Genomic DNA, 25,488 nt, shown 5'->3' on the forward strand with positions numbered 1-25,488 from the left:
TGGAATTCTGCCCTTCATACCCTTATCATTTTATCCAAAAAAATAAAATCAACATTTGTATTATGACTCAATTCCAGCTTTTTCAATCCTACATGCATAGTTTGTTATCAAAATCACCTAATTCCACACTGCATTTAAAAATGTTCACCAAATAATCTCCTAATCTTTTCCACCAAAACTGTACACTTAATTTTTTTATCTCTACTCTTGGACAAACTATACAGTGGTCATTTTTACTAAATTCTGAAACAATTTAAAAGGGCATTACCTGGCTCATTTGAAAGATCATGCCAGCAATGTCTGATAATGAAATATCAATTCTGAAAAGTTGATCTAAAAAAAATTATTATAAATGTATAAAGGTATTTAAGTAAAATCATATTTATATTAATTTCTTATAAAGCCAAAAACTGGAAACAATATAATGTACAATAAAGGGCTGGTTAAATAGCATATTATCTAGAATGGACTATTTTGGCATATTTAAAAGCAATTTTGTATAAGTAACACAAAAATATGCTACCATGTGGAAAACATAAGTTACAAAAAGTTTCTTAAGATTTTACAGACAGCTACATCTAGAGAAGCTAACAGTGGTGAAAGGTAGTGGGAATAACGATTTTCCTCTTTATATTTTTCTGCAATAAACACATATTACCCTTTTTAAAAAGAAAAATACACATTTTTTTTTAACTTTACAGAGTGAGAATGAGGGGTAGTGGAGGGGCAGAGGGAGAGGGAGAGAAAGAGAATCTTAAGCATGCTCCACACTCAGCACAGAGCCCAACACGAGGCTCCATCCCACGACCCTAGGATCACGACCTGAGCCAAAATCAAGAGTATGACGCGCAACCAACTGAGTCATCCAGGCACCTCCCAAAATACAAGCTTTATTTTCCCTTTTAAATAATGACAAATTCATTTTTCCTCTCATCTATCTTCTAACTTCCATTCATTTGATGCCACTTCATTATGCTCCCCTTTTAAAATTGAACAATTCCAAAATGTTTATTCACCCACATATTTAGCTTCAGTGACAACTGTACATAACGCCTACCATAATAACTCTTTATCTTTTCAGTATTCCTTCTAGATATTATTCCATTGGCTCATCTGAAAACAAATGCATCAACATCATTTGTGTGAGTGCCCACAAGGGAAGTGACCATCAGTTTAATTCATAGCAATACTAGAACACTAGAATACTGCCTAACATATAACATTCAATAAACAGTTGCTAAATGAGTGTAGATATACCTAACATTGATTGCATATTCAAAGTTAACTTGTGGAATTATTATACTAACTTAAGTATCCATGGAAATGTAAAAATATAAAATTTTTATTTATTAAAACTTTAGCTGGAAAATCCCACCTCAATAAATGGTTTAGAAAGAATATTATCTTGCCAGTCAATTTAGAAAAACAATTTTATAAAATTAGATTAAGGACTGAATAAAATGCTAATGTGGATTTTGAAAGTAGATTTTCACATGGTTTAGACAATTCCATGTGAACACCAAAATTATTTTCTCATTAATTCACTTAAACATTTCCCATGTAACACTGCTTCAAATAATCACCTGAAAGATGAGAAATTGGGACTCTGAAAATAAGTTTAAATAAGCAGACATAGCTAACAAGTGATAAAAACAAAGAAAATCTTCAGGTAAAAAATACTAAATTCCACAAAGAATCAAGAAATAAGATTGAGACCTACATCTTCTTCCTGTGATAGATATGTTCCAAATTTCAAATTATTGCTCCATTTTTATGAGTTAAGTCCTGCTTTAAAATGTTGTGTTTATAATCTCCAGAATGTTTATAAAATAATCTAACAGGTACTTAAATTTTAAAAGTTTTTCCCTTATTTCCTAAGTATATTTCTCCAAGCAGGCCTATAAAGCCTTCACAAAAGCATGCCCTTTATTCTCTGCAATTTGATTTCTATAGTTTGAAATATTTGGCTTATATTTCACATTTTATCTCCTCACAAGTATATTTGTGAGGACACTTCCCAAAGTGATAACACCAAAAGTAAAGAATTAAGTTCAAAGTCTATATGGAACACTGCCATTAAAATTTCAGTAGACAAGAACAAAATAAGATTGTACTCGCATTCCTGCTATAAAAAAAGAGGCCCTCACTGTGCCGTCACTTAAATGTAAAGAAAGGTGAAGGGGAAAAATGCTGAGTAGCAAGCTCTGGATAAAAATAGTATTTTAGCTTATATATTAAGTCTGGAGGAAGGCTCCTGTAATCCAATAAACGGATGGCCATTCTTTCTAGTGGATTCTAATATACAGGTCAAGGCAGCACTCAGATTATCAAAATTGGTGACATATAAAAAGTAGTAAGAAAATAAGTCTCCTACTGCCCAGTTTCTCTAAGCTGAGCTGACAGCCCTTTTCTAACCACTACCTAAACCTGAGGGAGGACAGAGGGGAGGGACAAGACCATTGACATTTTCCTCCCCATATCGCCCTCATCAAGCAATATGCACCCAAACAAGTCATAAAATAATGTAAGGATGGACTTCCAAATTGCTACATTTGAGATACATTGTTGGATAGGAGGACATGCATGTTGGAAACCCAGATTTTATGAAGTGTTTAATTACTTCACCACTGGGAACACTAGTTGAAAAATGTTTAATGTTAAAAAATAAATAAAGACAAAAATAAGGCGTGCCTAGGTGTTTCAGTCAGTTAAGCATCTTGATTCTTGATTTCAGCTCAGGTCATGATCTCAACTGTTGGTGAGCTTGAGCCCCCAGTGCCATGTCCTCTGTGCGGATGGTGCACAGTCTGCATGGGATCCTCCCTCCCTTTCTCTCTGCTCCCTCTCCCACTTGTTCTGTCCCTCAAAATAAAGAAACTTAAAAAAATAACAAATAATTAAAAAGTAAAAAATGTTTAATGTTAAATAATACATATATCTGTATATCAAAATTTCACTTCAAAGGGAACTCTGCAGGGGTGCTTGGCTGGCTCAGTCAGCTGAGCATCCAACTCTTGATTTCAGCTCAGGTCTTGATCCCAGGGTTGTGGGATTGGGCCCCAAGTCAGGCTTTCCACTGAGAGTAACACCTGCTTTAGACTCACTCTCTCTCCTGCTGCCCCTTTCCCTCACTCACATGCACTCTCTCTAAAACAAAAAACAAAGAGATCTTTATAATCCTTGAAAGTGCCTTCATGATCTTGATGCCTTTTTAATTAATAGCTCAAGAAAACTTGTACTGTGAATTGAGAATGTTCTTCACAAGTATTTTATAGTCAGATCAATTTAAGCGTAAAAATTACGTACCTAGCAAAAGTATACCGTTATAAAATCTACTTAAAACTATTATCATTACATACAGGTATTTAAGTCTTCTCATGTCTTTCTAATGTTGAGTTGCAAGAATATGTTAAGTTCAAGACATGAGAAAAATGATTTGCAAACCTAAGATTTAAATGGGAAATTATAGGTTTGATCAACTAAATGAAAATCTAAGCACAAAACATGTATTTGAAAAAAGTATTGACAACAAGCCAAGAACTCAAACAAGGAAAAAGATTGGTTTTTCATCTCAGAACATATTTATCATTCCTTCCAATCGGACACTGGGAAGAGCATAAGCAATAAAGAGAACATACAATTTAAAGGTTTTGTCAAAATTACTTCAACTTTAAGGGGTGCCTGGGCGGCTCAGGAGGACGGATAAGCATCCAACTTTTGATTATGGCTCAGGTTATATCACAGTGGAGCGTACTCAAGATTCTCCCTTCCCCTCTCCTTCTGCCCCTCACCTGCTCACGGGGACACGAGCACATGCTTGTTCTCTCAAAAAAAATTTTTACTTTTAAATAGCAAATTGTGAAGTTTCCCTTAACTCCCCTAATATATGGTGTTTCTGCAAGTAAGAAAAACAAACAGAAAACGGGATAAGGATATCAGGTCTCAGAAAAAGAAATCCAGAGTCTTTAAACATGCAAACATGCTCAATCTCATTCATAAGAGAAATGCAAATCAAAACCACTCGGAGATTATTTACCTATAAATACTGGCAAAAGTTTTAAACATTGCATAAGAGAATGTTGAGGTAGTGGGGTTTTTCAAGGATTGTCAATGGGATTTTAAATTGTTATCACCTCTGTTGAAGGCAATTTGTCTACAGAAAAATTTAAAAAATCCCACATATTCTATGATCGAACAATTCTTCATCTAGGAACTTAATCTAGAACATAGTTACACAAATGAAAATGACATGTGGAAAGATATAAAGTGCAGTAATGTTTGTAATAAAACAAGTCTGGGAAGAACTCAGTAGGAGTTGTGTTAAAATACAAAGTACTTGTAAAAAAAATAATGACCTTTAAAATTTACTTTAAACAAAAAAGAAAAAAAAAGCAAAATGCAAAACAGAACATAAGAGGCCATTAGTCATGTAAAAGAAGAAGAAAAAATATAGGTTGAACATTTGTCACTGGGGAGGGGAACTGGGTGGCTCAAGGAAAGGTAGATGAAAAATTTCACTAGGTCCTTTTGGTATCTTGGATTTTTGAACCGTATTTTAAAAAAGATTATGCATTTTAAAACTCTAAACAAACCCTCCAAATACTCTAAAAATGTACAAAAGACATGGGATATGTATTATGCACAGAGAAATAAGATGTAGAATATTAAACTATTTAACTAACAATATATTCTAAGACAAAGGATTACTTTTGCAAATCCTAAACACCTAAGAGAATTTAGGCATTTTTAAAAGAAATCTATCTTAACACAAATACATAAAACAAAGTACAGAAGTACTACTCTAAAAGTTTAACTCAGATAATTTTCAAACCTAGAAATGGGTGTTAACTAATGAAATAAAACACTGGTGTAACTCAAGAGTTAAAGTGTTTTATAAGGTATTTATAACATTTAACACTATTACTGAAATGATTATACATGGGTAAAAATATGACTGGAAGTTAACACTTAAACTGTTGAATACCATAAACTTCATAAAATTCAAGCACTATGCAATCAAATAAGATCTACCAAATTTATTTTATAAACAAAAAACTAAAATTCATAATTGCTTTCTCCTTAAGAAATCAAACTATACATATATCATTAATTATAATTCTAATGAAGGCCCATTCACTTATGAGAACTTTCATTAGAACAGAATGAATTTGGGGGAGTGAATTTAATAAAACAAATATCCAGGATAACTTGATGGATACTTTACTAAAGATTCCTTAACATATACATATTTTTTTAAGCTTGAGGAAACTCTATAAATGTCCCAAAACACACGTGTATCTCTGAAATGCCAATGTTATTTTATTAACCTTGCCTAAAATGTCTTTTTAAATCCCCATAAAGACTTCTTTTCTGGATATAGAACTTTGACAGCTATTTTCTTTCAGCGAACTGAAGCGGCAATTTCACTGTCTTCTGGCTTCCATTGTTGCTGTTGGGAAGTTGATCAATCTGCCATTCTTTTGGTCATCTGTCTTTTTGTATCCAGCTGCTTTGGCGATTTCTTGGTCTTGTCTTCTATAGTTGCATTTTCATGTGTCTAGGTAGGGACATTTTTCTTTCTTTTTTTTTTTAAATCTTATTTGGGATCCATTGAGCATCCTGAATGTTAATTCTGGAAAATTAGGTTTTCTCTCTTCAAATTGTGCTTCTGCCCAATCTCTCTCCTCCACTTCTGAAACTTCAATTAGACACATTTTCACTCTATGCTTTGTGACTCTTAATCCTCTTTCATATTTTCTTATTGTCTTTTTAAATCCTAATCTGGATCTCTTCAATTCTCTCTTCACTGTGTCTAATCTGTTTTAATTCAATTCAGTTTTAGCTGAAGTCTTGGCAGATCTGTTTGTTACATGTGGTTTCCTTACATGCTTAGTTTTTAACAATTAAAATCCTTTTCCTTGGAAAAATATTTGTGGAGATTATTTTGTGGCTTCTGATGAAGGCACATTCCTCTGGAAAGCGTTTGAGTAAGTTTATCAGTTTATTAAAGCCTAACTCAGGTTGAGTCCACCTTATATTCATGGTTTTTTTTTATTTGGTTGTTTTTTTTTAACCACCAAATGATGTGTGCTTGGATCATGAATTCAGGGCCAATTTAGTGTTGTAACATACCAGGCCTACCCCATTCCATTCCGCTCAGAATCACAGCATATTTCCTCAGTCTCCTAAGGTTAGGAAGGTAGCATATTTTTCTGCTTCATGGTCACCCTGAGTATTGCCTGAACAGTTTTAAAAGGGGAGAATGTCTTGTTGGGCAGGACTTGGGCTTTGACTTTTGCTGCATGAGCTCTCAGAAGCATTCAAAATCACAGCTTAAGTTCTCCCAGTGTGGCCAAGATTCTCAGGGTAAAAACAGCCAAGGTATTCTGCTTATATCCCAGTGTTTCTATTTATGATTGTTTTTGTATTTGCTTTCCAATTAGTTTTTGGGCTGGCAATTCCTTACTGTACTATCAGTTCCTCAATCAAGCTTTTAAGATACTTTTCAAATACAGTCCAGCAGTCTTAGTTGCTTTCAACTGAGTGAGCTGATCTGAGTAACCAAGTTTACCATCTTACCCAAATCCACTTTAATATATTTTATTAACATCTAACTTTCAAAAAACTTGAGAAAATATTTTCTATGCAAACTCTTTAAAAGTAACTTAAGGGTATGCCTGGGCAGCTCAGTCAGTTGAAAGTCCATCCAACTTCAGCTCAGCTCATGATCTCAGTTCATGGGTTCAAGACCTGCATCGGGCCACTGCGGTCAGCGCAGAGCCCACTTCAGATCCTCTGTCCGCCTCTTACTCTCTCTCAAAAAAAAATTAAGTTAAAAAAATATATATATACATATATTTTAAAAGTAACTTAAAAACTTTAAAATCCAAAGTTCATTGAAAGACTAAATCCCAAAGGTTAAAAAAATTGTAGAACTCAACTAACCAAATATATTTCCTATATGATAGAATTCAGTTCTCTGAAACACTTTGTGAATCTAGCAATTTGAGTTTACCTTTAATGTTTGCTATGCCTAAGCAAGTGAAGCTTGGGTGGAAATCACAAACAAAAAGTAAAATGATAAATAATATTTAACACTGAATTCTACAGCTTTTATAAAAGACAAAATCTAGAGTAATTCATCTTTTATATCTGTTTTTAAAAATAAATCTATTTAAAAGTTAAGTTTATGGATTAAAACATATTTTAATTTTGGGGTGCCTGGGTGGCTCAGCTGGTTAAGCATCCAACTCTTGGTTTTGGCTCAGGTCATGATCTCACAGTTTGTGAGTTCGAGCCCTGCACTGACAGCGCAAAGCCTGCTTGGGATTTTTTCTCTTCCTCTCTCTCTGCCCCGCCCCCACTCAAGCTTTCTCTCCCTCAAAATAAATAAATAAACTTTTAAAAAACATTTAGTTTTAATTGCATAACATCCAATATCTTAATATGAATATAATGATATTTTAATATTTGTAAATGAATTCCCACCCATCAATCAGACGTTGGCATTGTGCACACACACATCAAAGTTGTGAAAGGGATGGGGAAGAATGAGAATGTCTATGCGTTACCAATTTGACAAAACTACCTATGAAATATGATAAATCAGCATGTGAAAACTCAAGTTTTCATCTCATATATACACAAACAAATGTCTCAGAAATTTCACTCCAGTATAATACACCTAAAACTTTACTGTAACTAGTCAGGCCTTTATCTTGTATCAGATTTTTAAGTTTTATCTGAAACTGTTTCAGAATTACAACAATTAAAAAAAAAAAATAGGTACTTCAAAATGGTAGCTAAATTAGTAATGGCCTTTAATTTGGGTAATTGCTTAAAAACACTTTTGCATCATAGATCAAGATAATTCTAAATGTCAATTAACTTATTCTATAATACCTAAATATCTGGGGTATCAAAAACTTTTGTATTTTTAGAAAAACTATAAAAACACTTTAACCTGTTAACAGTGTATCTATCAGACTTATAATTTTACAAAACTATGGTCATAAATTGGTATCATACTCTAATTCTTAGAAATTAAAATTTAAGTTGTAAAACAATATGATAATCTGTTTTACTTCCCACTGCAATTTTTCATCCAACAAATATTTAGAGTGCTACTATATGTCAAACACTGTTCTAGGTTCCTGAAATATCAGAGTATAAAAGACAAATTATAAGCACAATAAGTCAGTCATTCGGTATATTAGGAAATGATTAGGTATTACAGATGAAAAAAATAGAAGAATGAGTTTTGACATGTTGGGAATTTTTAAACATGGTTCCCATAGATCTCACTGAAAAGACAACACTTTTGTCTTGAAGATTTGAAGATTTAGTTGGCAACTACCTGCATAAACATCTTTAGAGTAGGCAAAAAAAAAAAAAAAAAAAACAAGCTAAAATAAACATGGGAATATCTATAACGTTTAAGGAGGCCAGTGTGACTGAAGTAACTTTACTATGTGAATGATCTACCATACAGATATCAAGCACAAAATTTTATACTTAATTTGGTATACCAGCATTTACTCATCACAAATTGATTAAAAACTAATCAACCTATCTGAATTAAACTAAGAAATAACTGACTCCTGGGGGGCCTGGGAGGCTCAGTTGGTTAAGTGATCACAACCTGAGCCGAAGTCAGATGACCTGTGTGAGTTCGAACCCTGCGTTGGGCTCTCTGCTGATGGCCCAGAGCCTGAAGCCTGCTTCAGATTCTGTGTCTCCCTCTCTCTCTGCCCCTCCCCCATAGTGGTGTCTTTCAAAAATAAATGTTAAAAAAAATTGTTTTACATAACTGATTCCTAAACCTATAAAATTTACAGATATAATGCATTTAAAATTTATGAATTTTTCCATTACTATACCAACATCCACTTGGAAGAGAACCTTGGTTATTCTAATAATTTTGAAGATTCCAGAAACTAGCCAAACCCAACCAAGAACCAGAACTAATTCAGTGATCAAAGTTCCAGAATAATCCTCAATTATTTTTACAGCTATAAAAATAGCATTATTTCATGTAATACTATTCTTTTTAAAAACATACATTATCATTATCACATCAATGCAGTTCTTATTAATACTTCCTTCATTAATTTACCTTATTGCTGTAGGTAGGTAATGTTCCTACCCTAATGGATTTTTGGACTTTACAAAAACTTGAAAACTTAAGAGACTGGCATATGTTTACCAAATATAGATCTTTGGAAACCAGCTCCTGTGCTCTTGTTTTTCTTCATTTTAGCCAGTCTATAAGTATTCCAAAAATATTCACAAGACATGAGGACATTAGTTCCAGGGTTGTCTTCAAAACTAAGTTTCAGCCTTTGGTATTAAATCAATACAGGTATAAGTGGCATTTAAAAATCTGGGTTAATTGTCCCCCTGGTACAATTGCCACTTTTAGTGCACACTTGCACATTAATCTCTATGTTTAACCAAACTGAGGGAGTAAAGTATCATAAATTCTTTTCATTAATAAAATTCATACAACAAATGAGCCATCTTCTTGTACCATGCATAAGTAGTCTGGAAACTGTGTGTTACTGAATAAACTAGACACAGGCGTATGGTGTCCTAGGAATGGCATTAAGTAAGAATGTATTTTATTTATGGCAGAAACTTTTCTAGGAATCTGTTTAAAATAACCACTCAGGTTTCATCTACCTATAAAAAAAAATAACTAGTTTTACCTTTAGAAAAATCTTTTTTCTCTTTGAAAATGAACATACTGGCCAATTGTTGCATTTTCCTCAAACTAATGAAGACTATTTAAGAGATTAAGAACTCTCATGTCTTAATTCTATTAGTTTCTTAAGACTTAAATGCCAACTAAAAATTAATGAAACCAAAAGAGAATTTCTAACATGCAATTCTTCTTTGAAAAGTGAAAAGTAAACTTCCACTCAGTTAAATTTATGTAGGCATGAGTTAAAACAAGAGCCCAGAATTATCTTTTCTCAATTTGATTTTCCTAGAGCAAAATTACATTCACCTTATTATTCTAGTCTCAGACATTCAGACTTTTTTCTTCAGTTCTATTTGCTGACAGCTTGGCTGCAATTCTTAACTATCAAGCTCGTATGTTTTCTGTAATGAAGACATATTCCACCTAACAGTCACAAGTCATCTGCTTAAGATAGTGGGGAGGGCTAGGAGCAAAATTCAGCTTACCAAGTATCAAGCTGTTTCAACTCTTCAAATAAAGCACATGTTTTTTCTCGCCTTTGTTGAGGCCACAACACTAGCGGTTCTTGTTGCCAGGGATTCTATACAAATTTCAGGCCTCTTTAGAAGTCTTGCTGTTCTATTTCCTGGACCAACCCTCACATATTCTCCATTTTCTCTATCATAGCATCTACCAGTCATATTGTAATTTCCCTACTTTATCAAATTGTAAACTTGTTCACTGAGGTGTCCATTGCATCTTAGTGCCCAGGATGCATTTATTCAGTACATACTTGAAAGTTAACTCCCCCATCTTCTCCTGATACATGAAGTGAAAGCCAATAACCTGAAACAACACTTTTCATGTTTTGCCGAAGCCACATAAAAAACTATGAAAATATACAGATGGTGTGGGGCCTGAAAACATACCTGATGACTTTTGAGAATCTATAAATTCAACAGTCAATTGTACTACAGAAAAACAGTAGAACACTTTGGGCGATTTTAACTGGATATAACCCAGACAAATACAACAATTGATATCTGTCAAGTCTTCATTCTAGTATACATCCACCGTTTTAGAGTACTTTTACAGACCCCACATGTAAAATTACTTGCCAGAAGGGTTTGCTAACAAAATTCTGCATATTTTAATCTGCATAGAATCTCCTGAAACTTAAAACTAGTTTATACTTTGCTCCTTATTCAAAAAGGATTAGAATAAGCATCACTGAACACACTGACGTGAATGTCTACAGTTCTTCAATTATGAGAACCCTAGAAACAAAACTGGGGCATCTGGGTGGCCCATGAGTGTCCAACTCTGGATTTAGGCTCAGGTCATGCTCTCATAGTTGTGAGATCAAGTCCTGCTTGAAGCTCACTTAAGATTCTCACTCTCTCCCTCTGCCCCTCCCCTGCTCACATGCACAGTTTCTCCCTCCTTGAAAAAAGAACTACAAAACTGTTTTATAGGTAAGTAATTTGAATTTTTTCATAATGGTTGTTTAGAATTATTTGAGCAGTATCAGGAACCTGAATAAAGATTTCAGTATTCAATGACACAGACTAGAGATGTACTCATAGTTCTTAAATTTCTAAGTCCAATAAACCTTAAATTACAAATAACTGGAAATGGTCCAGTTTCAATAAATACGATTTTCCCATTAACTATAGGAGTCAAGATCCTCTTTCATGATTTTTTAAAAAGACCACTAAATACCATTGTGCCCGTCTGGCTTCAATATTTCATTTTTACTTTTTCATTAAGTTTTTTTCATAATTTAAAATACAGGAAAACCTTGGTTTGTGAGCATAATTCATTCTGGAAACATGCTCGTAATCCAAAGCACTCGTGTATCAAAGCGAATTTTTTTTTAATATTTATTTTTGAGAGTGACAGACAGCATGAGCAGGGGAGGGGCAGAGAGACAGGGAGACACAGAATCTGAAGCAGGCTCCAGGCTCTGAGCTGTCAGCACAGAGCCCAATGCAGGGCTCAAACCCACGAACTGTGTGAGATCATGACCTGAGCCAAAGTCAGAAGCCTAACCCACTGAGCCACTCAGGCAGCCCCTCAAAATGAATTTTAAGAACCACTGGCTCAGCTGTGATCATGTGATGTTCATCATCAGGTAGTAGTCATATTGCAAGACATCACTCATTTATCAACTTTATTAGAAATGTTTATTAGAAATGTTTGCTCACTTTGCGGAACACTTGCAGAACTTACTCGCAATCCAAGGTTTTACTGTATTTTAAAGATTTCCCCTCCAAAAAAACCCACAATGAATAAAAGTCTATCCTGTCAGAATACTTATTTTGCAAGACTTCTACATTTCTATAGTTCAATATTCTTTACTAAATCCTAAATTCTGACCTTAAGAAAATTCCACCCCAGGGGTGGCCTGGGTGGCTCAGTTCATTTAGTGTCTGACTCTTGATTTCAGCTCAGGTCATGATCTAAGGGTTGTGGGACTGAGCCCAGCATCAGGCTGAGTGTGGAAGCCTGCTTAAGATTCTTTTCCTCCCTCTGCCCTTCTCCCCAACTCACGTGCATACACATGCTCTAAAATTTAAAAAAGGATTTAAAGAATATTCCATCCTAATAAAACTCACAATTGCTCAATAAGAACTAGAAGGTAAAACGTATTGTTCTCATATTAATGTTGAATATAAAGTTTTAAAGAATGAGTTCTTATAAATTAAAAAGTCCAGAATTACTAAGATTTGCTGTGTTCAGAAGTCCTTTCTGCTATTTGAAATTAGACCCAAATATGTATTGCTATTTTTTTTTTACACTGTGAAGAGTAACAAACAACAAAGATTTTACAAATTGTAAGATGAAGCTGCATGGAAGTTATTGTACCATGCTTCTTCAAAAACATTTCTAACAACTGTATGTGGTTGTGAGTGGCTATACATTATCTATTTTTTTCAAGGGACTAGGAGCCCAGAACCAGGAATTAGAATACTTGACTGTAAGCCCCTTTCCCACTTACTTAAACATTAATTTTGTTGATCCTAAATCTCAGTAAAGCTGACCATCTGAAAAAAAAGGAAGGATAATACATACCTACCTCAAAAGGTAAACTGTGATTAATCAGATATCCCATATAAAGTACTGAACACAGTACCAGAATATGTTAAAGGACCCATAAATCTGAGCTATTCTCGTTGGGGCCAATAATCAGAATATCAAAGGAAAAATTCACTATCAACAAGATACAACTGAAAATCAACAATGGATTTTTAAAATGTAACCTGAACTTTTTCCTTCTAAAAATTTTAAGAAAAATCTTTTACCTATAGAAGTATCTTCCTCATTTACTTTTTTCCTTTACATAGTGTCCATACAGAATATTGTTTTCCATAAAATTTAGTTTTTGTAGATCTACAATGAAAATGTAACATAACTGAAAAAACATTTGCTTACTTTTAAGAACTCAATTCAATTCCATGCATATTTCAGACTATAATCTTTAAGTTACTGCAAATGTATTTAAACTTAAAATAAGTTGCCTCTTGGGGCACCTGGGTGGCTCAGTTGGTTAAGCGTACGACTTCAGCTCAGGTCATGATCTCACGGCTTGTGGGTTCGAGCCCTGCGTTGGGCTCTGTGCTGACAGCTCAAAGCCTGCAGCCTGCTTTAGATACCGTGTCTCCGTCTCTGCCCCAGCCCCGCTTGTGCTCTGTCTCTCTCAAAAATAAATATTAAAAAAAAATTTTTTTTTTAAAGTTGCCTCTTAGTGGTAAAAAATAAAAAAATTCCCACCTACTCCTTAACATTAAACAGTTCTGGGGGCCCCTGGGTGGCTCAGTCAGTTGAGCATCTGACTTTGGCTTAGGTCATGATCTCACAGTTCCTGAGTTGGAGCCCCATGTTGAGCTCTGTGCTGACAGCTCCGAGCCTGGAGCCTGCTTCAGATTCTGTATCTCCCTCTCTCTCTGCCCCTCCTCTACTCACGTTCGCTCGCTCTCTCTAAAAATAAATAAACATAATAAACATAAATAATATAAAAACATAAAATAAACATAAACAAAATAATAATAAACATAGTAATAAACATAAAACATAATAAACATAAAAATATTTTTTTAAAAATTACAACAGTTCTAAAGACAATTCTTGTCCGGAATGGTTAATGGGAATTTTCCATTTATATACAGATTACTCGAAATAACACTTTGATTCACATTAGTTTTTCCTTTTCACGTGAGGAAGGGATAAGAGTGAGAAATAATATAAAATCTAAAATTTTACTTAAAACACAAAGCACAGCAGAAAAAGGACCATAAGGGCATAAAATTCAAATGATCTCATCCATCATAGAAATGGAGAATTTTAATAACAATGAATCTGGGACAGTTGAAAAATGTAAACATGAGCTGCATATTAAATTATATTAGAACACCAAGGTTCCTTTTCAGTATAATGGTTATTGTGGTTATGTAGGACAATATATAAACAAGAGAAAGATAAAGCATGTATGGCAAAACATAACATTCAGTCAAGGAAGAAGGTATATAGGTATTTACTATAATATTCATGCTATTCTTTCAACTTTTCAGTTTCAGAATTTTCATAATAAACATTTGAAAAGCAGGGAGGTGCCTGGCTGGGTCAGTTGACTCTTGACGTCAGGGTATGAGTTCAAGCCCCCCCTTGGGAATGGAATCTACTTAAAGAAACTAAAAAACAAAAATGGCTTGCCTAAGATGACAGGAATTCAATAGAAGAGCTTAAAGTATAAAATCCTAGGTCACCAGATTTCAAATTCTGGGCCATTCCTATTCCTCCATACTACCCTTTATAATCTGCAGATTTCCTGCATTTCTTTCAAGAAACTACCAATTCTTCAAATATATCTTTTCTGCACTAGTCAAAAACTGATGCTACTGCTGCAGTAAAAGAATTCTGCTGTTGAGACACATGGCAAATAACCCCCTTTCCGCTATTAAAAGGATATCACAGACACTTACATAAATAAATTCTTTGGACTTGGAATGTCTGTTCTTTAATTATAAATCTTTCTGTTAACTCAGGAAATTCAAATTTAATCAAATAGTCTGCTTTTAGGAAAATACCACTACCATGGTGTAAGCAATCTTTAATTGCTAGTAGAGAAATTATTTCCTTTAAAGTGGTAACTTTCTAATTTGTGCCTCAGGCAGCAACGAAATTATTTAAGTACTTTAAAGATACAGCATTTGCAAATACAGTATTTATCTGGATGATTTTCCCCCTTACTTTCCAACCTGTTTTAAAGCCAAAGACCTAATAATTTTTTTTAAATATAAAATTATTTGAAATAATTTGCCATTTGGCCAGCTAATAAATCAATAAAAGATACTCATTTCCTATGGCCTCCAGCAGTTCTTATAAAAATATAAAACTAGTTAAGTTTCTATAAACCTAATGAGTCAAGGAAATGTTATCTTTCCCCTATGTGATTTATGATAGAATTTAAAGGCATTACTAATAGAGTATACGATCTGGAAAACTTGCTATCATAAACCACTGAAATCGTATAAATCATCACCTAACAACCCTTACTACTAACCTGTTTAAAATGTGGAAGGAAAGAAAAGCTACTACTTTCCAGTAGTTTTCAAATACAAAAAGGCTTGAAGTTTGAGTCATCAATATAGAGTACATATTTACAACACTCAACGATAAACATATCAAAAAAACTAGGTAATGTCAAAAAAAATCAATGATTCCTGCAAGAACTGTTAACAATTTCAAAATGAAGTGGGTAACTGTTTAATGAGAAATAGGATTTTTACAGTTGCAAAGTATCTCATATTTTATTATGAAAGCAGTAATAGTGACTACACAGTAGAGAAAATGGGCACCAATGACATCACCAATAAGGGGTAAATAAACATCATGTGCCTCTGGATGAGAGAGTGAGAACACACACATCATTTGCAGCTTTTCAGCTAATATGTATATTTCCTGAATGAGGAAATATCAAACTTAAAGCTGAGGAACTGTTCAACATCAAAGGAGGCTAAAGAGGAATGGCAACTATGTACAACTTTGGATTAGATACTACTAATTTAGAAGAAAACTGCTATAATACACTGAAAATACACTGAAACTGTATGTTAAACTAAAATTTAAATTAAAATAATAAAAAAATTAAATGGAAAAAAAAATACACCAAAGTATAAAGGTTGTGATGTATGCAATCCAATCTCCTATGATTCAAGAAAATATAGAATTGATAAAGAGTATGTGAAATCTTAAAAGCTGGCCAATCAGGGTAAAACATATATAAATTCTTTGCATTGTTCTTGCAACTCTAAGTTTAAAACATTTTTTAAAAATGCAAAAATGTCAGTTTATTACTCATAAAAGCTCTAACTTGCTATTCAACCCATAACAAAGCAGATCATAAACCATGTGGTCCCCAGTGGTTGGCATACAATCTGAATCTTCAACTCTAAATAATCTAAATAGTGATGTTTTAAGCATTTCTCACCTACTAACATATCCTAATTAAGAGAACCACAAAACCTCAAAAATTCACTTATTAAACAAGTTAAAGGATTAATAATAGTAATAATAATGGTAGATGAGGGGATTAAATGTACAGGGGCAGATGGCTGGCTCAGTCAGGAGAGCATACGACTCTTGATCTTGGAGTCATTAGTTCAAGCCCCACGTTGGGTACAGAAATTAAATAAACAAAGCTTTAAAAGATAAAATTGGGGTGCTTAGGTGGCTCAGTTAAGCATCTGGACCCCATTATCTCATGGTTCGTGGGTTCAAGCCCCGCATCAGGCTTTGTCCTGTAAGTATGGAACCTGTTTAGGATTCTCTTCCTGTACAATTCCTGCCCCACCCCCCATAAATGTACAGTGCAGGAAACAAAGTTTTTTGTTGACAATCTCCCCAAATACTTGTAAGCTCCCTCCTATGACAGTGTACATTTTCACAAGGGATTTCATTAAGGTAATGTTATTTTTGACATTTAAGTTTTATGAAATTTAGATATACTCTTCCAGTTCTTCTATGAATATCACTGCTGCCAAAATTCTCAACTATTAGATGGAAATAAGTCAACTCACCTAAGGACAGGTATCAACCAGAAATACTAAAATCACCATTTGTTAAAAGCCGTATTTGATTTAAAAGCTATGAAAACACACTAAGGGAGAAATTTTTTTTTAAATAAGGAAACAAGAGTTAAAAATGGTTGAGAAACACTGCACTCCTCTGTGGGGTGAAAAATTCAGAAACCTGACTACAGAAATAGCTAGGAATAATGACTGGTTCTTTGTTAAAACACTCCATCATCTCCCATCTCCCAAAAGAATGAGTAGAACTTACATATATTCAGGCACTAACTAAATGAATGGATGGTTAGCTAATAATCTGAAAAGAAGATGTGGTATTCATGTTTAAAGACTCTCTCAAGAGTTAAGGGTGGGGCACCTGGGTGGCTCAGCCAGGCAAGCATGAGTTTGGCTCAGGTCACAATCTCACAGATCTTGAGCTGAAGCCCTGCACTGGGCTCTCTGCTGTCAGCACAGAGCCCATTTGGGGTCCTCGGTCTCCCTCTCTCTCTGCCCCTCCCCAGCTCACACTCTTCTCTCCGTCTCAAAAATAAACATTTAAAATAAAAGGATTTAAGGGTTATCAAAAAAAGCTGCAGTAATTTTAAGCCATATTTTCCAGTTTAAGTGGTCCTTCCTGAATTCATGACGCTCTTATTTGCTGCTACTTAAGTAATTATTGTTTTTTTTTAAGTTTCCAGGGCTAGAAAATTGGGTTTCAAACCCAGGAATTAAGTCAGCAACTAAAAAACTGTCAATGTTCAATAACACTACCATTATCCTGATTGCAGATCTAATAAACAGTCACCACACTGTTAGGAATACTACTAAGCACACAATGCATGCTTCTAAGATTAATTCTAGATTGATTATATATTGAGTGATCTATCACAGTGTAGTCAAAAAAGCCAGGAGACTAATAACTTCATAATCCAGGCAAATAAAGGTAGTATTCTGTGAGATATGAAATATACTCACAGCAGCAAGACTCCTTTATTGCCTTTTAAAGCCTCAACTCCAAAACTAGTTGCCAGAAACACCAAACAGTAAGTTTCCATGTGCCCATTCTGCGGAGATGGAGTCAGCAATAATGGTATGCTAACTGCCAAGCTTGCAGGTTTTAAAAGCTTCCCAGGTGATCCCATAGCACTATAGTTTCTAAACTTTGATTCTAAGGTAAAAAAAAATAAAAATTAAAAAAATAAATTAAAAAATTAAAAAAAAGGGGGGGGGGGCCTGACTTCACCTCAGGTCATGATCTTGCGGTCTGTGTGGTTTTGAGCCCTGCGTTGGGCTCTGTGCTGACAGCTCAGAGCCTGGAGGCTGCTTCGGATTCTGTGTCTTCCTCTCTCTCAAAACTAAACATTAAAGAAAAATTTAAACTTTGATTCTAAGGGATAGTATCTTGCTTTATGTCACTCACATATGAAGTGGCTAAATTAATTCACCTTCCCATTCTGAATTTCAGATTCAAACTTAATATCCTTGGGGCGCCTAGGTGGCTCAGTCAGTTAAGTGTCCAACTCTTGGTGTCAGCTCAGGCCATGATCTCATGGTTGTGAGTTTGAGCCCCACTCTGGACTCTGCACTTACAGTGCAGAGCCTGCTTAGGATTCTCTGTCTCCCTCTCTCTCTGCCCCCAACCCACTTGTGCTCTCTCAAACTAAACCAAAAAAAAAAAAAAAAAAAAAAAAAAAAATTAAACTTAAGGTCCTCTTTGGGTTTAAATATACAGCACTAGGAGGGGTGCCTGGGTGGCTCAGTAATTTAAGCATCTGACTCTTGATTTTAGCTCAGGTCATGATCTCATGGTTCATTGAGTTCAAGCCCTATGTTGGGCTCTGCGTTGACAGTGTAGGGCCTGCTTGGGATTCTCTTTCCCTGTCTCGACTCCTCCCCTACTCATACTCTCAAAATAATACTTAAAGAAATAAATATACAATATTTGTATATTCAGTTGTTGAATTTCAAGGAAACCATCATGGCAAAATGCTCAACACTCCTTTTTTCTTAAAATTCAACATGAAAGGGGCACCTGGGTGGCTCAGTCGGTTGAGCATCTGACTTTGACTCAGGTCATGATCTCATGGTTTGTAAGTTCCAGCCCCACATCCGGCTCTGTGCTGATAGCTCAGAGCCTGGAGCCTGCTTCAGATTCTGTGTCTCCCTCTCTCTCTGGCCCTCCTCCACTCATGCTTTGTGTCTCTCTCTCAAAAATAAACATTAAAATTCAACATGAAAAAGTTAAAAGAAAATGTCACCATAAAAGACCTTTTTCCTTATCACTGTGTGAGGTGATGGATGTTAACTAAACATTGTGGGTATCATTTCACAGTATATACATTTATCAAATTGATATATTGCACACCTTAAACTTATGCAGTGTTATAGGTCATTTATATCTCCACACAACCAGAAGAGAAAAAAGACTTTCCCATATAGAAATATGTAGACAAAGACTTACAATAATGTTATCTGTATATGCTAGAGCTAAAATTTTGTATTTAAAAAAATGTCATAATGCAGTATCACATAAATAAATGTACTAGAAAGCTTAAAAGTAGCTTTTGGGACAGTTATACTGGCCTTATTACATTTTGAAGTATTATTCCAAAACCACATGTCAATCCTGTCTTTGACATTAGATTTTTGTTTTTAGAACTATCACTTAACATTACCAAATGGAAAATTTTTCTTTGGGGGGGAGGGGTCTCCTAGCATACAAAATGGTAAAACTTACCCCATGTTATGCTTCCCTGAGCCTTAGAAAAGCCGTTTAGTTTCTCAACAAGTTGTATTCAAAGCAAATATTCACAATTTTGTTGGAACTGCTGTGGATTCTGAATATGTGGGGGAAAAAATTTATAGACTTCAATGTACCACACCATCATATTAACCACTACACCACATTAACCAACTGTTTTCCACTCCAAAGTTGCTGAGAGCAAAACTGTTTAGTAATAAAAATTAGTTCAAAAGAAAATTATTTACAGGAAGAAAAATGCATTCTTGTCCACATCTCGAAATACAGCTTTTAATAGACATCATCAGTATATTTTAGACATCTTCATTTCTTGGAAGTGCCTTGAATCAGACTCATTCAAAAAGGAACAGCTGTTTGCAAGTAGAAAGAACACACTAAACAAAATAAAAAACAATGAACCCATTAGAAAAAAACTGAGCCTTAGACTTTAAGATTTCTTTGTTTTTTAAAGAGAAAGTCAATTAATTGCCACCTGGTTCCTTTATGCTCAAGTTAGAACCAAAAATGCAGAGCACCCTCAAAAGGCTTTTCTGTTAAGATTATTTCCAGTATGGAGGTTTCACTTCATAATATTATGAAGGGCTTATGTGTTTGTGTTTATCCATGGATGCCATATTGGAGCATAACTAATACTTCCCAGAATAGGGGAAGTGGGTCATATACCAAAATAATCCCCTAAGACCTTACTGATTACAATGCCCCATGATTTAAAAAAAAAAACAAAAAACAAAAAAACAAAAAACACTAAATATTAGGTATTATATATTAAGTATTGTTATTCCATAAATGCCCAAGAAACTTAGGCTAGAGCATTACCCACAGGGAAAACTTAAAACTACATGATCAAATAGCCCTTTTTGTTCCATAATAAATTTGAGAACGTGTGTACTTTTTTATTAAAATCTGGTCAGAGATGCCTTTTCCACATTTTCAGAATATACCATAAATCTTATTACACGCAATGAAGTAGAATATGAAGAAGCTATCTTAAAAATCTGAGTCTTCGCAAAGGAAAAAAGAGGACCATTATTTTTTTAATTTGTGTATCAGTGACTGCAAAGATTATAATTTTCCTTTATAAAGTGGAGAAATATAAATATACAGGCAATTAGGCTGATTAGTACAAGGTTTTGCTTGAAAATAAATCACTACATTTCACATAAAATACTAAATTATCTAAAGACAAAGAATAGAAAATAAGATTTTTTTAAAAAGAAATTTTATCTAAATTAGCTATGTCCTTTTGCAAAATAGTTTTATTATACAATGCCTGGGTGAAGAGAAAAGGCCTCAAGGAAAAAAAATGTATAGATCAAGTTAGTATCACTGACAAAACCTAAACATCTATGCTACAATAATGGAAGGGAATATGGACAGAATACGGTATTTTAGTAAAACCTGAAATAGAAGTTTACTAACTTATAATAATAAACACACAAATATTTCATTTGGTTTAAAAAATAGTATGTAATTATTCAAAGCACTTTCAGAGATCTGATTACTCAGTTCTGTGTTTGCAAATCAGTCCTGTTTTCTTTTATACCCCTACACTACATTTATACATGCATTTAAGAAACTATAGATTAAAGAGCATGTTGCATTTTAGAGTACAATCTGAATAATCACACAGACATGGACCAACATTTATTACAAACAGGAAAAGAGCAGATCTATAAGAAAAGAGTACAGATGTTTTTAAAAAGAGACTGCAAGTTGAAGTATAGAAAAGAAATAATTTATATGATAATGCAATAATTTTATCTGCATTTAAAAAATCACATTGCTCAAAATATACAAAACATTATAACAACAGTAGTTTGAACTGCTACTTAGAGATATTAAAACAGTATCGACAGTGGAGAAGTTTATTTCAATTTAGGTCATTCATGTTCCATCCTGAGTTCACTTCCATTTTCCAAGAAGAAAGGTATTTTTTAAGAGTCATTTTTCCCAAGTAGAAAGGTTATTTTGAAAAACTGAAATGTATACTTTACAACCCATTTTAATAAGGATTCATGTTTTTAAAATCTTTTAAAATAAAAAGCCATCAATTCTCTATATACTTTTATTAAAGAATTACAGCTTTCACAGATAGCAAGATACATTGTTGCTATTACCAGCAGCATTACCTTCTTCATTTCTCCTTCAGCTACCAATAAAAACCATCATCCTTTCGTAGAAAAATTTCTTATGAATGTGGCCTAATTCAAAACAAATTACTCCTAACAGTAAAATATTGTAGCTTATGTGCTGTCACATTGATTACCTAACTATTATGAATAGCTACAGAAACCACAAAGGGAAAAACAACTTAAAGAATATGGCAAAACTATAAATTTTCGCAGTTTTGTGATACTTAGTAACCCTTTTAACCACCCTAAAAAGTGGGTATTTACAGAGCACTGAGGCTTTGACTGGGTATCCCACTTAACTCTGGTGTTTCTATAGAATTAATATGTACAACACTAAAGTAATCTGGCTTAACTTTGAAATTATATAATTATAACAAATACACAGATATTGGTTCTAAGTGCCCTTTCATTAGAACAAGAGAATTTTATATCCAACAATTTCTATGCTTTAGCAAAAAATTAAAAGTGGGTAATGAATTAAGGATGATAGTTCAATAAAGCTCAAATTTTACACAAGTAGCTAGGTATTATAAATGCCACTGATATGAGAAAAGCTGATATACTTGCAAATACTGAAAATATCAGATTAGTGTCACTAACTCCTTTCCTAAAAATTATTTATATTATGCTCTCATTTGCAACTTATGTTTCAAATTTAAAAGCAAAAAAAACAAAAACAAAAACAAAAAACAAAAAACCCCAAAACCGAAAAACTCATTTTTGCTACTTGTTCTTAGTAGGACTTACAACTTTCTCTGGGGAAGCAAATTATCTGTTGTTATTAATGATGTATGTATTTTCATTAGAAAAGTACTAAATGTATCTGGACTCACACACATTGGTTTAACTGACCATAAATAAACAAAACATAATTTTCCCACCATGAAGTACTGAGTTACAACAAATGTATTAAAAAAACTTTATTTTCTTGAGAGTGCATACAAAATGTTATGTAAACACTGTTAGTATTACCTTTAAAGACATTCTAATTATTACTTCAGATTTTAATGTATTATAAAGAGGTTATGTGTCTCCTCCAGAAATATTAAAGGCCACACTGGGTGAAATGACCAAAGAAAACTTTAGCCTCTTACAGGCTAAACAAAGTACAAAATGTGAAAATAAAAAAATAAAGAGCAAATCAGGAAAAGAGAAAAACACAGCTCCGGGTATGCATTTCTAAATCAGCAATTTTAACATTTTAATTCCTAAACCAAAAATGTAAATTTTACAAAACACACATATATATATATATATATATTCTTTACCATTTTTTCTCAAAAGATGTTTTATACATACATTCATATTTATGTGTGTGTATGTGTGTGAAATAACTGCAAATCTTACCAATTAAATAAATCGGGCAACTGCTAGCAGCTCTGAAATATTAAATGAAATGAGCCTATTATTTAGACAATTTCAGCCTTGAAAGAACATGTGGTCTGTCTTAGAATTCTTTTTTATAATGCATTTCATATCTTTAGTTAGGAAATGGGAGAAACAGACTCATTCAGTTCCTACAGAATGGAGTATCTGCCAGTTTCAGTTTAACTTATAATAAAATGCACAAATACCTGAATATTTGAGAACTTTCTAAAACTAAAGTACTACTTCATTATATAAAAACTACTATGCATCAATTATGTTCATGTCTGATGAGTTTGCATATAAGTTAATGTGTTTGTAAAATCAAACCGAAATGTAGACCAAGTACAGGTGATCCACGGTTCCTTGATTTAATGAGTATTACAAAGCAGCACTGGGTTCAGCACACTTCAGACAGGCCTATTCACTCACCTGGTGAATTCCATGTCAGTCTACTCTGATGATTAAATATATTAAGGAAAGAAATGGTCCCAAAGGGTAACTGATGAAACCTTAAAGTCTTGGGCCAAATCCACAACCAAACTCCATGTAAGGTACAATCTCTCTCACACATACAAACACACATACCACATACACAACCACACACAAAAAATTTAATACACACACACAATGTTCCTGTTATTGTCCAGTAATCTCCCCTCACCCCAAAGTAAGATACTATAAACCATAGCACAAATACAGTAAGTACACTGTAGCCTCAATTTAAACTGGCTATTGGTTGGGTCCATTATGAGGAACACATCACAGGTGACACTGTGTCGTGTTAAACTCTGTTTAGTACTGCTGATGACTAAAGCCCTTTAAACAGGTCCAAAACAGACCCATAGATCATCAAATTTCAGTTATCATGGAGAACGTTAAGATGAGGCTGCAGTGTATTTGACTATGTTGAGAATTTATAACATTCAGAATAAGAATACTTCTTAGTATTATAAATTATAAAAAGAAATGGATAGAATTTTCAGCATAATGTGGATATCAATTATTCCCATCTCACCCCTTCCATCCCATTAATTTATAATCTGAAAGATGATTACTTGGTGCTATTGTTATCGATACATTAATGCTTTATTATCATCTTGACTGCTAACCTCAGTTGTCAAAAATGAACATTTCCCTTCTAATCATAATCAAGAATGAGGCCCTTACTCTTTAAAATAAACATGCCTGACTTAAAATTTCAAGACAGTTAGAAAGCAAGGAAAAAAAAAAAATCAAAGTATCACTGGGTGAATTATGATTACACAAATTTGAATCACATTAGCTTATTCCCAAATAATGGAAACTTTATCCCCTTAAAAAACTTTAAACTACTGAAGTGCTTACATTTATTGACAAACCATGCATTTTCACAAAATTAAAACCTGAAACAATTTTTCACCTACATGTTTCACCACTCAATATATCCTATAAAACTAAGTTAACATTTCCATATTTTCTCATAGTACCATTCATATTAGTTTGTAAGTAGGAATAAAAAGAAAAATGAGTTCTAAATAAATGACACAGGAGGCAATAAATTGACACATGACAAGTAAATAAAAGGCTAAAGCACTCCAATACCATTGAAACTGTTTTAATGTTGTTGCAACTCCAAAATGCAACAATCATCAGCTTGTAAAGACCCAAATTTCAAAAATTCACTTTAATTACTCCTTCATACCTATTTTACAAAATAAAGGCAAGAGACATTTAAATCCTCCTTGTCCTAGTTGTGCTATCTATGTTCCTAACTTGTTTTCTATCACACTAGTGTATGCTGCAATTCCCATCAGATGCTATATAAGAAAAAATAAAATAAAATATTAACCTCTGCTTCAATGTATAGTTTCCAGAATCTGCCAGAACTGGGGAACTGGGCAACAAGGCGTTCATAAGTCTTCCGTGCTTTGTCTATAGGTTGATTCTAAAATTGAAAACCAATAAACAGCATTTACAATGTTAGGATTATGAAAATATTATTTACTGCAGAACCAAGTAGTGTGATTGGACCCATAGAGAAGGAAATGTAATCCTATATCACTAAACCTGTGCCTCTCGAATGAGAATGCTCCAAGCGTCAAGGTCATATGGATTCTCTTCTAATTTCTTTTCAGCTTTCTTCACCTTCTCTGGGACATACTCAGCTGCCTGGGGGAAAGAAAAATAACAAACTGATGTTACTGTTTTAAAAATTTCATGCCTAAATTAATCCAAGCACAAGATTATCAGTCTCTAATATAAAAGCATAAAAATGTCCTCTTACAAAAGAGGCCTGCATTTTCTATAATCTATATTATGCTATCATAAATCACCTGCATAAAAACAAAATCTAATGATCACATACTTTTAAAAAACATTTTAAAATTTAAACCCATTTTTCACATTAAATATTACAGAGCAGCTGTTCTCAAACTCTGTGGTCTAAAAACATTTTAAAATTTAAACCCATTTTTCACATCAAATATTACACAGCAG

At 33.7% G+C, this 25,488-nt stretch overlaps 1 protein-coding gene across 1 annotated transcript in view; it reads right to left on the bottom strand.

Annotated features, from left to right (window-relative positions):
- Positions 1-25,488, bottom strand: part of CSTF3 (cleavage stimulation factor subunit 3) — a 72,013-nt gene that overhangs the window by 31,930 nt on the left and 14,595 nt on the right. Inside the window, exons 2-3 of the mRNA XM_007082033.2 lie at positions 25,060-25,161; positions 24,842-24,937 (exon numbers count right to left, since the gene is read on the bottom strand). Of these exons, the coding sequence (XP_007082095.1) occupies positions 24,842-24,937; positions 25,060-25,161 (198 nt within the window). The remainder of the gene's footprint in view (positions 1-24,841; positions 24,938-25,059; positions 25,162-25,488) is intronic.

This window comes from Panthera tigris, chromosome D1 (genome assembly GCF_018350195.1).
Source record: "Panthera tigris isolate Pti1 chromosome D1, P.tigris_Pti1_mat1.1, whole genome shotgun sequence".
NCBI classification, from domain to species: domain Eukaryota; kingdom Metazoa; phylum Chordata; class Mammalia; order Carnivora; family Felidae; genus Panthera; species Panthera tigris.